At 61.1% G+C, this 14,961-nt stretch overlaps 1 protein-coding gene across 2 annotated transcripts; it reads right to left on the reverse strand.

Annotated features, from left to right (window-relative positions):
- Positions 1-488: 488 nt before the first annotated feature.
- On the reverse strand, positions 489-5,372 carry ZNF683 (zinc finger protein 683). Of its 2 annotated transcripts, none has more exons than XM_039914353.1 (5): positions 5,049-5,372; positions 4,004-4,184; positions 2,828-3,525; positions 1,353-1,481; positions 489-852 (listed from the first exon to the last, which is right to left on the reverse strand). In XM_039914353.1, the coding sequence occupies exons 1-5, from the start codon at positions 5,253-5,255 to the stop codon at positions 535-537; spliced, it is 1,533 nt and encodes a 510-aa protein (XP_039770287.1). In that variant the 5' UTR covers positions 5,256-5,372; the 3' UTR covers positions 489-534. The 2 variants fall into 2 exon arrangements, with proteins under 2 accessions (XP_039770287.1, XP_028936984.2); XM_029081151.2 differs by having other exon boundaries at positions 3,947-4,184; positions 5,049-5,371.
- Between the last annotated feature and the right edge of the window lie 9,589 nt (positions 5,373-14,961).

The following is a 14,961-nucleotide window of genomic DNA, read 5'->3' on the forward strand; positions in this document are numbered from 1 at the left end:
TGGGGGAGGGCCGGAGTGGCAGGGCGGAGGGGGCTACCTGTAGGGAATGGCGGGGTGACTGCGAAGATATTGGGAGCTGGGATACCTGGGGGGACGGGGGAAGGGGCTCCATCCGGGGAACCAGTGCCAACCAGGTGGCGCCTACCACTGAGGAGATGCGGGGGGTGCCGGGCCGAAGGGGCAGGTCGGGAGGGTGCCAGGCTCCTCCCGGGACCCACCAGCCAGTTGGTCGTTGGGGGTTGCGGGCTGGGGGGGGCCCTCGAGGTGGGGTCCTTCCCGCTACAGGGCAGGCCCGCGTGAGGGGACTCTAGCGGAGCGGCAGGCCCGGCGCTTGGTGAGCGAGCCGGGCCCAGCCTTCAATCTTGCTTCAGCTGGCAACCCAATCCCAGAGAGCCCCGTCCACCCGCCTCTCCCTTCAGCCCCACTCCGCCCGGGACCGGGGAGCGCCGTGGGGACAGGTCCGCAGTTCAAGAAGGTGCCGGGTCATCTTGGTGGCCACCAGCGGGTTTTTAATAGCGTACACGGCCCTGCCCATCAGCCCTGCTGCCCCCGGGATCCACAGGGCCAGGCTGGGCTGGAAGCCCCGTCCGGAATGGGCAACTTGGCCTCCGGCTCCCGCGGCACCTGAGGGACCAGTGGGCCGGAGGTCCGGGCGCGACCGCCGCCGGAGGCCCGGGGCCGGGCACAGCAGCGGGGGAGGCGCTGGGCCACGTGCAGCCGGTGGTGCAGCTTGAGGTGGATGAGCTGGGCGAAGCGGGAGGGGCAGAGGTGGCACCCGAAGGGCCTCTCCCCGGAGTGGAGGCGCAGGTGGGTCTTGAGGTTACTGGCGGTGCCGAAGCGTTGGCGGCACACCTGGTGGGCCGAACGGGTGGCGGGGGCCTCAGCCGTGGCCCCGGGCCCCGCAGTCGCCCTCCCCGTCCCGACCCCGGCTCCCCTTCCCCGACCGCCGAGAGGCCGAGGGGCATCTCGGCCATCCCCCTGCGACTGGTCGGGGCGACCCTGATTCCCTGTCACTCGGTCGTATTTACCGAGTGCTCACCGTGTGCAGAGCACTGTACTCGAGCCTTGGGAATGTAGAAGACGGCGGTGACCGGTGACACCGTCTTCACGCCGGGCGGTGGGAGACCGCCGCCTTCCCTCCATAACCACCTTCCCTCCGTAACCATGGCACCAGTCCCGGGCTCTAAAGGCCCTAAGTCTTGTCTGATGTCTAACCCGCAGCCCTCTCGCTGCCGTTAAAGATCCACTGCCTCCCTTCTGGTGCCCTCCGCCCCTTTCCGATCCGCTCTGAAATGGGGGGGGGGGGGAAGGAGGAGGGGGTGGGGAGGAGAAAGGGGTCGGGCCCCGCTCACCGGACACTCGTGGGGCCTCTGTCCTGAGTGGACTAGTTGATGTTTCTGGAGGTGGGCCAGCTGCGTGAAACTCTTGGCACACAGTTGGCACTGAAACGGGCGCTCCCCGCTGTGCACTCGCAGGTGGACCTGAGCCGGGGGCGAGAGAAGCAAGCGGGGGGGGGGGGGGGGTGGGCGGAGGAGACCATCAGCCATCCCACTCTCCAATGTCCCCTCCTTCCAAGGGCCACCGGCGCCCAGTGACGGCGTCGGAGATGTCTTACTGAGCGCCTAAAATGTGCTGAACCCTGGACCGGGTGCTCGGGCGCACCTCGGTTGTTGTCCACGCCAGCCTTAAAAATCAATCGTCGGTGCTATTTGAGCGCTTACGGTGGAAAGGGCAAGGGCTCGGGAGTCGGAGGTCATGAGTTCGAATCCCGGCTCCGCCACTTGCCAGCTGTGTGACTGTAGGCGAGTCACTTCACTTCTCTGGGCCTCAGTTCCCTCATCTGGCAAATGGGGATTAACTGCGAGCCTCACGTGGGACGACCTGATGACCCTGTATCTACCCCAGCGCTTAGAACAGTGCTCGGCACATAGTAAGCGCTTAACAAATACCAGCATTATTATTATTATTATTATTAATACAACAGGCCCATTTCCTACCCGTTATCGCTATTGTTTTCGTCTGTCCGTCTCCCCCGATTAGACCGTAAGCCCGTCAAAGGGCAGGGACTGTCTCTATCCGTTACCGATTTGTCCATTCCAAGCGCTTAATACAGTGCTCTGTACATAGTAAGCGCTCAACAAATACTACTGAATGAGGGAATTGTCACTCTCTATCGTTCTATTGTACTCTCCCAAGCGCTTAGCCCAGTGCTCTGCACACAGTAAGTGCTTAGTAAATACGACTGGCTGAATGAATGAACTTGCTTAGGATCTGAAAACCCAATTTTCCCCAGGGTCGAGTGAAGAGAGGGCTCTGCTTTGGTCAGTGGTGTCAGACTAGTCTGGGAAGGCGGCTGTTTGGATTCCGTGAGGGGTTTAGAGAAGCAGGGTAATAATAATAATAATAATGATAATGATAATGATGGTATTTGTTAAGTGCTTACTAGGTGCCAGGCACTGTACTAAGCACTGGGGGGGGGGTTACCAGCAAATGGGGTTGGACGCGGTCCCTGTCGCACGAGGGGCTCACATGAATCCCCATTTTACAGACCAGGTAACCGAGGCTCAGAGACTCGCCCAAGGTCATACAGCAGACACGTGGCGGAGCGGGGATCAGAACCCAGGGCCTTCTGACTCCCAGACCAGGTTCTTTCCAGCAAGTCAAGCTGCTTTTCTACCCCAGCGCTTAGGACAGCGCTCGGCATACAGTGAGCGCTTAACAGATACCATTATTACCGCGACGACGACGACGACGATTAGGGTTTGGTAGGAAGGGGCAGGCCCGGGAGCTCTGCGGGGGCGAGGGCGGGCCGGGTGCGTGGCACTACCTTGAGGTTGGAGAGTTGGCTGAAGGTCTTGTCGCACACGTTACAGTCATACAGGATTTTGCCGTTCTGCTTCTTGAGCGGGTAAGGGAGGGGCGAGGTGCCCCGGCGAAGTCCCGGCAGGCCGGGCCGGGGGACGCGGCCTACTCGGGACCTAGGAACCCTCGGACCCAAGGTACCCAAGGGTGGCGAGCGGGACCGGGCCACAGCTGGCCGGGCCCCCTCGGCGTCCGGCCGGGACCTGGGGGACAACGGGCAGGGGACTGATAGAAAAAGCCCGGGGTCCAGAGCTGGGCCCTCTGCCGGGGTCCCCGTGGGCCTGTACGCGGTCCCGCCCACCAGAGAGGGGGGGGGCGCGGGAGGGGGCAGGAAGAGGCAGGGGCGGCTGGAGGCAGGGAGGGCGTAGAGGAGTGGCAGGGGGCTTGCGGCCGTGTAGAAGGGGCACGAGGGATGCAGGGTGTGAAGGTGGAGGTGCAGGGATGGGTGGGACCCCGAGCTCGGGGCCCTTGGCTTCAGAAAAGGCAGGAGGATCGAGGATTCCCCAGGGGGCTGCCCCCCAGGGCCCTCCGTCGCCGCCCCTTCCCCGGCTCCCCTGGAACCGGCACGGGCACCGCTGTGTCTCTCCACACTCCCGGAGCGCTGGACCGGAAGGCCGCGGTCGGTGGGGTCGGGGAGGGATTTGGGCTTCCAGGATTCATGTTCTGCGGAGGAGAACGCTGACGCTTAGAATTCACAGACACACGCTCACTTTCTCTTCTCTCTCTCTCTCTCCCTCTCCCCATCCCTCCCCACCTCGGGCCAGGGTGGAGGATGGCAGGGAGAAGGGTCCCACTGAAGGATTCCTTCATTCAGTCGTATTCACTGAGCGCTTACTGTGGGCAGAGCACTGTACTAGGCACTTGGGAGAGGACACTAGAACAATAAACATTCCGATCTCCACTCAGCTAGATTCTCCCCCCGCCCTACCGCGCTTCTCCTACATCCTTAGCGCCCCCCACCCTCCCCCCCCCCCGACCCCTCTAAACCAAAAGAGCCAGGAGGAGGGCTGAAGAGAAGGCAGAGGACCCCTCCTCTAATTCCCTGCTCCCGCGGAGCCAGCCTCGCCCTCCCCCAGCTCCTTACTGAGCATCTCCTCCAGCTCCCCGGAGACCAGGGCCCCACAGGCGAGGGCACGGGCACCTTGGGGGCGGTCCCCGTGGCACCGGGGCCGGGCGACACCCGGGGGGCAAGGCCTTAGGGAGTAGAAGACGAAGTCCAGGCCCCGGGGGCAAGTCGACAGTCTGGAGGCCTTGGGCACCAGCTCCACGGCTTGGCACAGGGTACAGGTGTTCACCAGGGCCTCTCGGCAGGGCGAGGAGACCTGAGGTGGACAAGAGAGGGGCAGGTGGGTGGGTCGCCCCCTCCCCCCCTCCCCACAGGGCCAGAAAGGTCTGCGGGAGGGGGGTGTGGGTGCTTGGGGAGGAGAAGGCGTGAGGGGGTGCTGGGGAAGCGGTCTCTGCCCCCGGCCAAACCCCACACCCCCAACTTCCCCTCCCTCGGCAGCGAGGGCGAGGGAGGAGACCGGGTGGAGCTCAATCAATCCGTGGTATTTATTGAGAGTTTACTATGTGCCGAGGACCGTACTGAGCGCTGGCGAGAAGACGATAGGAACAGAATTAGCAGACCCGTCCCGTGTCCGTAATGAGCTCACGGCCCAGAGGATGGTGATCGCCCCTGTCCTAGGGGCACGACCCTGCCTTGCCCCCAGCCCCCTGCTGTGTGCGTGCCTCTCTCCTCCCTCCCCTCCTCCTCTCCTCTTCCTGGCAAGGAGCTGGAGTCGGGGAGGGGGCTGGGATCACCCTGAGAAGAGGTGAGAACTAGGAATTCGCCCAGTCCCTCCCCATCAGGGCTGCAGAACTGCAGATATTCTCCCGGGAGGTCCGTGCACGGTGAACACTCGATAAATACGATCGATTGATTAACCTGGACGTCACGCCCTTAACACCCGCCCAATTTCCCTACCCCTTCTCTCCCTAAATCCTCTAAGGCCCCTCCCAGGGGCCATGTTGGGCATGGGGGCCCGAGAGAGCCTAGAGCCCAGAGGGTCTTCCTCACCCATTTCACCAGTGCCTTATAGATCTCTCCTGAGGGTGGTCAGCGTGGGCACACCTCTGGGCACCGAGCTGCCCCCCCTCCCCCCCGCCGCCCCCTTGCCCCTCCCTTCGACCTCCCCAGCTGCCCTAACCTGGTCTCCGTGGCCGGGCCGGGAGGTCAGCTTCCAGGGCAGAGAGGCGGTGTCGGCCCAGGGGCACCGGGCGTCCTCCAGTCCCTGGCCCAGCTGGTCCCGGTCGAAGGTGCAGCTCGGGTCCGGAGCCCCCTTCTGCCACGGCCCGGGCACCGAGGGTTCACCCTCCATGGCGCCCACCTCCTGCCAGGGGGCAGACACCACCATGCCAGTCTCTGCCCTCTGACACGTCTGGGAAGGGCCCTTCCCCCGTGGCACTCCAGCGGCGGTGCCACCACCGGCTGCTTATGACCCTCTTCCCTCCTGGGGCCGGGCAGGGGGTAGGGATTAGCAGGGGGACCGGCCAATCGGATGGAAGAGGGTGGGGGCGTGAGGGGGCGGGCAGATGGGGCAGGGGGAGAGGATTTGGCACCGGCCATCGCCGTGACCCGTGGGTCGGCTGCGGGACCGTCTCACCCTGCTTCGTTTCGTTTGAAACGGGAGGGCTGGGGGCGCAGGGGTCTGGGGACCCGGGGGGCGACTACTGCAGTTCTGCAGGGTCCCCAACTGCCCCCTGGTTTCCAGCAGCGGGACCCCGGAGTCCCCCCCCAAGCCCGGTGCCGACCCGGGAATCTGCCAGCGGGTCTGAGCCTTGGCCCCCAAAGGTGTGACTGGTGTCCCTGGCATAACGAGTGGCTTCGGTTAACTTGGTAGTCGACCTCAAAGGGTCATTCGAATGCCAGTCCTGGTCCTTGCCCTGCAGGGACCCGACCTCAGCCCTCCCCTCGCCCCCGGTGCCCCCTGCCCTCTCCCCCTCGCCCCCCGCCCCTCCCCAGCCCGAGCCGAGCCTCGTCCGATCCGACGGTCTTGAGAGGGAGCCAACGGGGCCTTGCTCCTGAGGTTGGCGACCGTCCGGAGGGGGCGAGGAGCCCAGGGCCACAGCATCTGCCCCAGGGGAGTCAGTGGCACTGCCAGGGGGCTGCCCCAGGCGTCCTGGCTCCCAGCCCTGGGCGGAGAGAGAGAGGGGAGGGGGCAGCAAGGAGAGCCGTTACCTGTGCCCAACGGGGGTCTCGGTGCTCAGAGGCTGCAGGCCCCTTCCCCAGCCCCCCACCCCTGAACCCCCTCCCCGGGCCGGTGGAGAGGAAGGACCCGTTGAGGTTGAGCCTCCGGTGAGAGGAGGCGAGCGAGCGAACAGGAAGGAAAGAACCCGCGCCCGGGACGGTGGCTAAATTTGGAGCGCTGCATTCGTTCATTCAGTCGTGTTTACTGAGCGCTTACTGTGTGCGGAGCCCTGGACTGAGCGCTTGGGAAGTGCCGGTCACCCACGAGGAGAGACGACCCCTGCCCACCACGGGCTCACGGTCTAGAAGGGGGGAAGCAGACCAGTGAGCGCTCAATAAATAGGATTGAATGAATGGAAACAATAACAATAATAACAACGTTGGTATCTGTTAAGCGCTTACTGTGTGCCAAGCGCTGTTCTAAGCGCCGGGGGGGGGAGGGCAGGTACAGGGTAATCAGGTTGTCCCACACGGGGCTCACCGTCTTCAACCCCGTTTTACACATGAGGGACCTGAGGCACAGAGAAGTGAAGGGACTTGCCCAAGGTCACACGGCAGACAAGTGGCAGAGGTGGGATCAGAACCCATGACCTCTGACCCCCAAGCCCGTGTTCTCTCCACTGAGCCACGAAAACAAGTCAACAGGCATCGGTAGCATCATTATAAATAGAATCGGAGCTCTAGATACATCATTAATACAAATAGATAGAATTCTAATTATAAATATATACATGTATACGCAAGTGCTGTGCCGAGCTGTACTCTCCCAAGCCTCGGTACAGTGCTCCGCACACAGAAAGTGCTCGATATATACGATTGAATGAATGAGGAAGTGCATGGGTGCACGGCAGGCTTGACCCTAGAGGGAGGGAGGGAGGGAGACGGGGGGTTGGGGGGCTCCACCAAGGCCCCGACGGGGTCTGAGAGGGAGCCACCCCCTCCTCCAGCCCCTCGGGGACCCCCACACCCACCCACGGAAGCTGGAGAAGCGGCGCGGCTTAGTGGCAAGAGCCCGGGCTTGGGAATCAAGGTCATGGGTTCTAATTCCAACTCCGCCACATGTCAGCTGCGTGACGTTGGCCAAGTCACTTCACTTCCCTGCGCCTCAGTTACCTCATCGGTAAGACCGTGAGTCCCACTTGAGACAGCCTGATCACCCTGTATCCACCCCATCGCTTAGAACAGTGCTCGGTACATAGTAAGCGCTTAACAGATATCATCATCATCATCGGAAGCCCGGGGGGGTCACCCCCCCCAGCCTTCACGGGATCCTGATAGTTGGGTCGCCCTGGCAACTGCACGGGAGGAACTTGCCGCTTTCACGTCCCAGGCTGGAGCCCGGCAACAGAGGTGGCCCAGGACCCCGTACTGAACGCCCCCTGAAATACGGGGGACAGAGGGGTGCAAGTGGAGAGTGGGGACGGGTGGATAGAGGGACCCAAGCGGACAGCGGAAAGAGGCAGACGGAAGGATAAGTGGACCGTGGGACAGGAGGACGGCAGGACCAAGGAAAACCGGATGGACAGAACGTGGACGCGGCGCAGTCGGCGGGCAGAGTTGTGGGCAGCTCAGGGCAGACCGAATCTAGCCGTCGGGTGGGGAAGGGGTGTCTGGACAGAGAGGGGTAGGCCTTCTGGGGAGGGGAGGGGAGGGGCTGCCCCTGAGAGCCATTTGGGATGTCTTGGGTGACACCCTACAGTGGTTGATCTTATGTTTAAAGCCTGGGGTAAGGGGTTGGGGCAGGAGGCTTCCGCTCCCCAACCTGAGTCTCCTTCCTCTCCCGACCTCAATCCCCCACCCGGGCCCCCAGTCTTGCCCCGTGATCCCCGGCCCCCGCTCCTTCTCCCTCACTAATCCACTCCCGCTGTCTGGCGGGAGTGCCGCCCCCTCCCCGAATTCAACACAAGCCTCCAGACCTGCCCTCCCACCCCAGCCCCCACAGCCCAGCCCCTTCACGCACTGGGTGGGGAGGTGGGGAGGGAATGTCAATCCGGGGGCCCGGTGGGGCTGGGACGCAGACCGAGGGGTTCATTAGCCTGAGGGAAAGCCAAACCCCGACCCCTCCGCCTCGCCAGGTGCCAAGATCGGGGTCCGCAGACCGAGTTGGGGATAGGGTCCTGAAAGGGTTAGAGGTTCGGAGTTCTTCATCCCCTTCTCCCTCTTCTCTGACAGAAAACTAGGCCCCTTCCGATTTCCACCTCCATTCCCCAGAGGGGAAACTGAGGCCCAGAGCATGGCTCAGAGGAAAGAGTCAGAGGAACGAGGTTCGAATCCCGGCTCTATCGCTTGCCTGCTGGGTGACCTTGGACCCGTCATTTAACTCCTCTGAGCCTCGATTTCCTCATCTTTCAAATGGAGAGTCCCTATCTTTACTCCCTCTTATTTGGACTGCGAACCCCACGGGGACAAGGACTATGTCCAACCTAATAATTGAATGGTATCTACTCCAATCCTTAGTACAGGGCTTGGCACATAGTAAATGCTTAATTACCAGAGGTTAAGCAGGACTAGAAACCGGGAGTCCCTCCCCCTGCCTCCAGCTGGGACTTCCTTTCCTTTAAGCATCCAGCCTATGATCTTTTTTTTTCTACCCTAGGGCTTAGTACAGTGTCTGGCACATAAGCGCTTAACAAATGTCTCATTATTATTATTATTATTATTAATAAGGCTAAGCTGGTAGGGGCCGTTCCCAGGGTTAGAGGTTTCCCAGTGGACCCTCTCCCCTCCTCTGCCCTGGGGTCTTTGGGATGTAGAAGCAGGTTGGCCTAGTGGATCTGTTGCCGACTTGTACATTCCAAGCGCTTAGTGCAGTGCTCTGCACACAGTAAGCGCTCAATAAATACGAATGAATGAACGAATAGTGGATCGAGCACGGGCCCGGGAGTCAGAGGACCTGAAACCTCATCCCAACTCCAACACTCGTCTGCAGTGAGACCCTGGGCAAGTCACTTCCTTTCCTCTGTGCCTCAGTTCCCTCATCTATAAAATGGGGCCTGAGCCTGTGAGCCCCAGGTGGGACAGGGACTCTGTCCCACCTAATTAGCCGGGATCTACCCCGGTGCTTAGTACATTCCCTGGTACATAGTAAGCGCTCAACAAATACCACATTTATTATTATTATTCAGGTCTTCCAGGGTAAAGATTTGGAATTCCATCCTGAGCACTGAGATGCTGACCCTGAGGACCTGGCAGCAGCGGGCACCGAGCCAGCGGGATTTCCCTGCAGGAATTCCCCTCTCCATTCGGGAACTCCACACCGAGCTGTCAGCTGGATGCCAGCCTCGCCCCACCCCCCTGGTAATCCTTGGCAGCTGGCACCGCCTAAAAGGGAACCACGGGCAGAAGCAGGGCCCTCTGGTCCGGCTGGGTTGGGCAGGGTCGTGGAGGCGGAGGAGGTGGGTGATGATGATTTTGTTGGTATTTGTTAAGCGCTTACTCTGTGCAGAGCGCTGTTCTAAGCGCTGGGGGGGAGATCCAGGGTCATCGGGTTGTCCCACGTGAGGCTCACAGTCTTCATCCCCATTTTACAGATGAGGTAACTGAGGCACAGAGAAGTGAAGTGACTTGCCCACAGTGTGGGCGATCACGCCAGCTTCCTCACCCTCCTGGGACGGGCACGGTCTCCGCCCGAGGACCTCTGCCCCTTGGCTCGGTAATCACTGTGATATTTGCTCCGTGCTTACTTGGTGGTGGTGATGATGATGGTATTTGTTAAGCGCTTACCCTGTGTCCGGCGCTGTTTAAGCGCTGGGGTGGAGACAAGGTAATCAGGGTGGATGCAGTCCCCGTCCCACATGATGATGATGTTGGTATCTGTTAAGCGCTTACTATGTGCAGAGCACTGTTCTAAGCGCTGGGGTAGACAACGGGGGAATCAGGTTGTCCCACGTGGGGCTCGCAGTCTTCATCCCCGTTTTCCAGATGGGGTAACTGAGGTCCAGAGAAGTGAAGTGACTAATCTAAGGTCACACAGCAGCAGACAAGTGGCGGGACTTGGATTAGAACCCAGATCCTTCTGATTCCCAGGCCCGGGTTCTAGCCACTGGGCTATCACCGCTTCCCTTACTTTGTGCCAAAAATTGTACTGTACGGGGCCACTAGGGCATGTCCCTTCACCTGTCCTCTCTATAAGCCGCTTATCTGCTGAGACCTTGGGCAAGCCACTGCATTTCTCTGGGCCTCAGTTCCCTCATCTGTTAAATGGGGTTGAAGACTGTGAGCCCCATGTGGAACAGGGACTGTATCCGACTTGATTCGCTTGTAATAATAATAATAATGTTGGTATTTGTTAAGCGCTTACTATGTGCAGAGCACTGTTTTAAGCGCTGGGGGGAGGTACAAGGTAATTAAGTTGTCCCAGGTGAGGCTCACAGTCTTCACCCCCGTTTCAGAGATGAGGTCACTGAGGCACAGAGAAGTTAAGCGACTTGCCCACAGACACAGAGTTGCCAAGTGGCAGAGCCGGCGTTCGAACCCATGACCTCTGACTCCCAAGCCCGTGTTCTTTCCACTGAGCTGCGCTGCTTGTATCCACCCCAGTGCTCAGTCCAGTGACCCCGACGCCTAGTAAACACTTAATAAATGCCATTTTAAAAAATGTTGGTATCTAAGCGCTTACTGTGTGCACGGCGCCGTTCTAAGCGCTGGGGTAGATCCAGGGTCATCAGGTTGTCCCACGTGAGGCTCACAGATAATCCCCATTTTACAGGTGAGGTCACTGAGGCACAGAGAAGTGACTTGCCCACAGTCACACGGCTGCCAGGTGGCAGAGCTGGGATGTCTACTAAAAAATGTCTACTAATCCTAGGAAAGCCTGCTATTTCAACCAGGTTCGCCAACCCTCTTCAACTCCAACACACTCCATCCCTTCCTTCCTAAAAACACACCTCCTCCAGGAGGCACTCCCTGATTTAACTTCCCACCCAGCAGGTGCTCAGTGCAGCGCCCTGTCCTCGGCAATCAATAGTATCTCCTGAGCACCTACTATGTGCAGAGCACTGTGACTAAGCAGTTAGAAGAATACATCAGAGTTCATTCAGCGAATAGTATTTATTGAGCACTTACTACGTGCAGAGCACTGTACTAAACGCTCGGAGTGGACAATTCGGCAGCCGACAGAGACAATCCCTGCCCCTTGATGGGCTTACAGTCTAATCGGGAGAGACGGACTAGACAACGAGTAGCCACCATCTCTGCTCTTCAGGGATTTACGGTCTAGCTGGGTCAAGTGGGTGCCCTGAACAGGACTAGGAATGCAGGAAGTGCCCAGGGCGAGGCTTGGCACGCAGCAGGTGCCCGGTACGGGGCTCTGCACACAGCGGGCGCCCAGTACAGAGCTCTGCCCGCAGCAGGTGCTCCGTTCAGCATTGTGCACCCACCAGGTGCTCCGTTCAGGGCTCTGCACACAGCAGGTGCCTGCGACAGAGCTCTGCACGCAGCAGGTGCTCAGTTCGGCGTTGTGCACACAGAAGGTGCTCAGTTCAGGCTTCTGCACACTGCAGGTGCTCAGGTCAGGGCTCTGCACACTGCAGCCGCTCAGCTGAGGGCTCTGCACACCAGCAACCGGCAACTCTAGGCTCTAAGCTCGCTGTGGGCCCGGAATGTACTCAGTACAGTGCTCTGCACCCAGGAAGCGCTCGATAAATACGACTGAATGAATAATCCAGGCCAGGGCTCTGCTCGCAGCAGGCAACCAGAACGGGACCCTGCCTGCCCCTTCCAGCTTCAATTCTAATTAGCGGAGGGGGAGAAGAAGTGGAGAGATCGGCCCTTCGGTCCCCCCCCGCCCGCCCGCCCGCCCCGAGCGGAGGTGAAGAGGCCGGAGGGAGGAAGAGCGAGCTGGGGCCTGGATCCCGGAGGCCTAAACTGCACACTCTCAAAACAACAGCTGCCGATTTTACAGCTGAACAGCTTTCTGGGTTAGAGGCAGTGCCTTATCCAAAATGTCCATCGCCCCCCACCCCTCCAGGCTTCGGGAAGCAGCGGTGGTGCGGAGACCCCTCCCCTCCGCCCCCCAGTCCTCCCCCAGCTCCTCAGACCGGAGGAAAAGCAGCACGGCCTAGTGAAAGGGCCGGGGCCTCGGAGGACTTCGGTTCCGATCCCGGCTCGGCTGTGGGACCTTAGGCAAGTCACTTCACTTCTCTGTGCCTCGGTTCCCTCATCTGTCAGGCGGAGCTTGAGACCGTGAGCCCCATCTGACCATCGTATTTACCGAGCACCGAACCGAGGGCTTGGGAGAATACGATGCGGCCGAATCGCCTATGGGTCAACAGAACGGACTGCGTCGGGGCTGGTTATCTTGAATCTCTCCCAGTGCTTAGGAGAGTGCTTGGAACATAGGAAGTGCTTAAAAGATACCATTTTAAAAAAAAGAAAGGCCAGCAAAGGTCTGACCCGAAAAAAATCACCTCATCCATCCCCTTGCCTCTAGGCACTTATGATGTGCCATATAAGTATCTCCTAATCGGGGTCGGGGGAAGTGCATGGTGTAGGGCTGAAGCGTGGGCCTGGGAGTCAGAAGGTCATGGGTTCTGATCCTGCCTCCGCCACTTGTCTGCTGTGTGACCTCGGGCAAGTCACTTCCTAGTAGTAATAATAATACCTAGGGTGTTTGTTAAGCATTTATTGCTAGTTATTGCTATTATTTATTGCTTCTTGTCTGTCCGTCTCCCCCGATCAGACCGTAAGCCCGTCTCTATCTGTTACCGACTTGTCCGTTCCGAGCGCTTAGTCCAGTGGTCTGCACATAGTAAGCGCTCCATAAACACGAATGAATGAATGAATGAATCTGCCAGGCACTGTACTAAGCGCTGGGGTGGAGACAACTAAGACAGGTGGGACCCGGTCCCTGTCCCACGTGGGGCACTCCGTCCCAATCCCCATTTGACGGATGAGCACTAGAGAAGCAGCGTGGCTGAGTGGAAAGAGCCCGGCCTGGGGAGTCAGAGGTCGTGGGTTCGAATCCCTACTCTGTCACTTGTCTGCTGTGTGACCTTGGCCAAGTCACTTCACTTCTCTGGGCCTCAGTGACCTCATCGGTAAAAATGGGGATTAAAAACTGTGAGCCCCACGTGGGACAACCTGATGACCCTGTATCTCCCCCAGCGCTTAGAACAGGGCTCTGCACATAGGAAGCGCTTAACAAATACCATCACTATGAGCGAACTGAGGCCCGGAGAAGTGAAATGACTGTCTCAAGGTCACCCAGCAGACCAGTGGCGGAGGCGGGCTTGGAACCCATGACCTTCTGCGACCCACTAATAATAATAATAACGTTGGTATCTGTTAAGCGCTTACTATGTGCCGAGCACCGTTCTAAGCGCTGGGGGAGACACAGGGGAATCGGGTCGTCCCACGTGGGGCTCACAGTTTTCATCCCCATTTTCCAGAGGAGGGAACTGAGGCCCGGAGAAGTGCAGTGACTTGCCCACCGTCACACAGGCGACAGGGGGCCGAGCCGGGATTCGAACCCATGACCTCTGACGCCAAAGCCCGGGCTCTTTCCACTGAGCCTCGCTGCTTCTCGTGATTATGTCTCTGGGCCTCAGTTCCCTCCTCTGGAAAATGGGATTGCGACCGTGCGAGGTAGGGACTTGGTCCAAAGCGATGTGTCTCCACCCCAGCGCTCAGTACGGCGCCCAGCACCTACTAAGCGCTCGACGAATACCACCCGCTTCCCCAGTGCCACAGTTCTTCCTAGGGTCCGACTGCGATCCCGCCCCCTGAGGGATTGCACTCCATCGCGTTTATTAAGCGCTTAGGGCAGTGTACTAAGCGGCCCTGGCAGGGGGCTGGGGGAGGGGAGAGGGGGAAACCTAGAAAGCAGCCCCGGGAGGGGAGAGGGGGAGCCGAAGGCCGGGGATTCCCCCACCTGGGGCCCGGGGGACCGGGGGCGAGGGACAGCGGGGGGCGAGAGGACGAGCGAGCTCCGGGGAAGGGGAGAATGGAAAGAAGATGGAAACCGCCGCCGGAAGCCGCCGCTTCCGCCCGCCCTAAACTTCAAAAGGCCTCGCCGCCCCCGGCTTCCCCGCCCCTGGGGCACGCCCCCTGCCGGCGCCGCGCATGCGCGGCTCCCCGCTCCCTCGTGCGCAGGCCCGGATCCCGGGACACGCCCCTTCAGCGCCCTCCCGCGCGCCGGCCACGCCCCTTCACACTCCCCGAGTGTTAGCCCCGCCCCTTCGGCCCCCCCGCGCGCGCCGGCCCCGCCCCTCCAGACCCCCCAGCGCGCGCCGGCCACGCCCCTCCAGACCCCCGCGCGCGCCAGCCCCGTCCCTTCAGCCCCCCCCGGATGGCCACGCCCCTTCAGGCCCCTCCCCGCGCGCCGGCCCCGCCCCTACAGAACCCCAGCGCGCGCCGGCCCCGCCCCTCCAGACCCCCGCGCGCGCCAGCCCCGTCCCTTCAGCCCCCCCCGGCTGACCACGCCCCTTCAGGCCCCTCCCCGCGCGCCGGCCACGCCCCTTCAGCCCCCCCCCGGCGCGCGCCAGTCCATCCTCTCCCCTTCGGCCCCCCCTCCCCGCGTGCTAGCTCCGCCCCTTCAGCCCCCGCGCGCGCCAGCCCCGCCCCTTAAGCCTCCCGCGCGCGCCAGCCCCGCCCCTTCAGCCCCTCCCGCGCACTGGTCACGCCCCTTCAGCCCCCCGCGCGCGCCAGCTCCACCCCTTCAGCCCCGCCCACGCGCGCCGGCCTCGCCCCTTCATCCCCTCCCGCGCGCTGGCCACACCCCTTCAGCCCCCCCCGGCGCGCGCCAGTCCAGCTCCTTCAGCCCCCGGCGCGCGCTGGCCACGCCCCTTCAGAGCTCCAGCCCAGAGGCCCCGCCCCTTCGGCCTTCGCGCGCCAGTCACGCCCCCATTCCCCCCTTCCCCCCGCTCATTCATTCA

Source organism: Ornithorhynchus anatinus, chromosome 16 (genome assembly GCF_004115215.2).
Source record: "Ornithorhynchus anatinus isolate Pmale09 chromosome 16, mOrnAna1.pri.v4, whole genome shotgun sequence".
Taxonomy (NCBI): Eukaryota; Metazoa; Chordata; class Mammalia; order Monotremata; family Ornithorhynchidae; genus Ornithorhynchus; species Ornithorhynchus anatinus.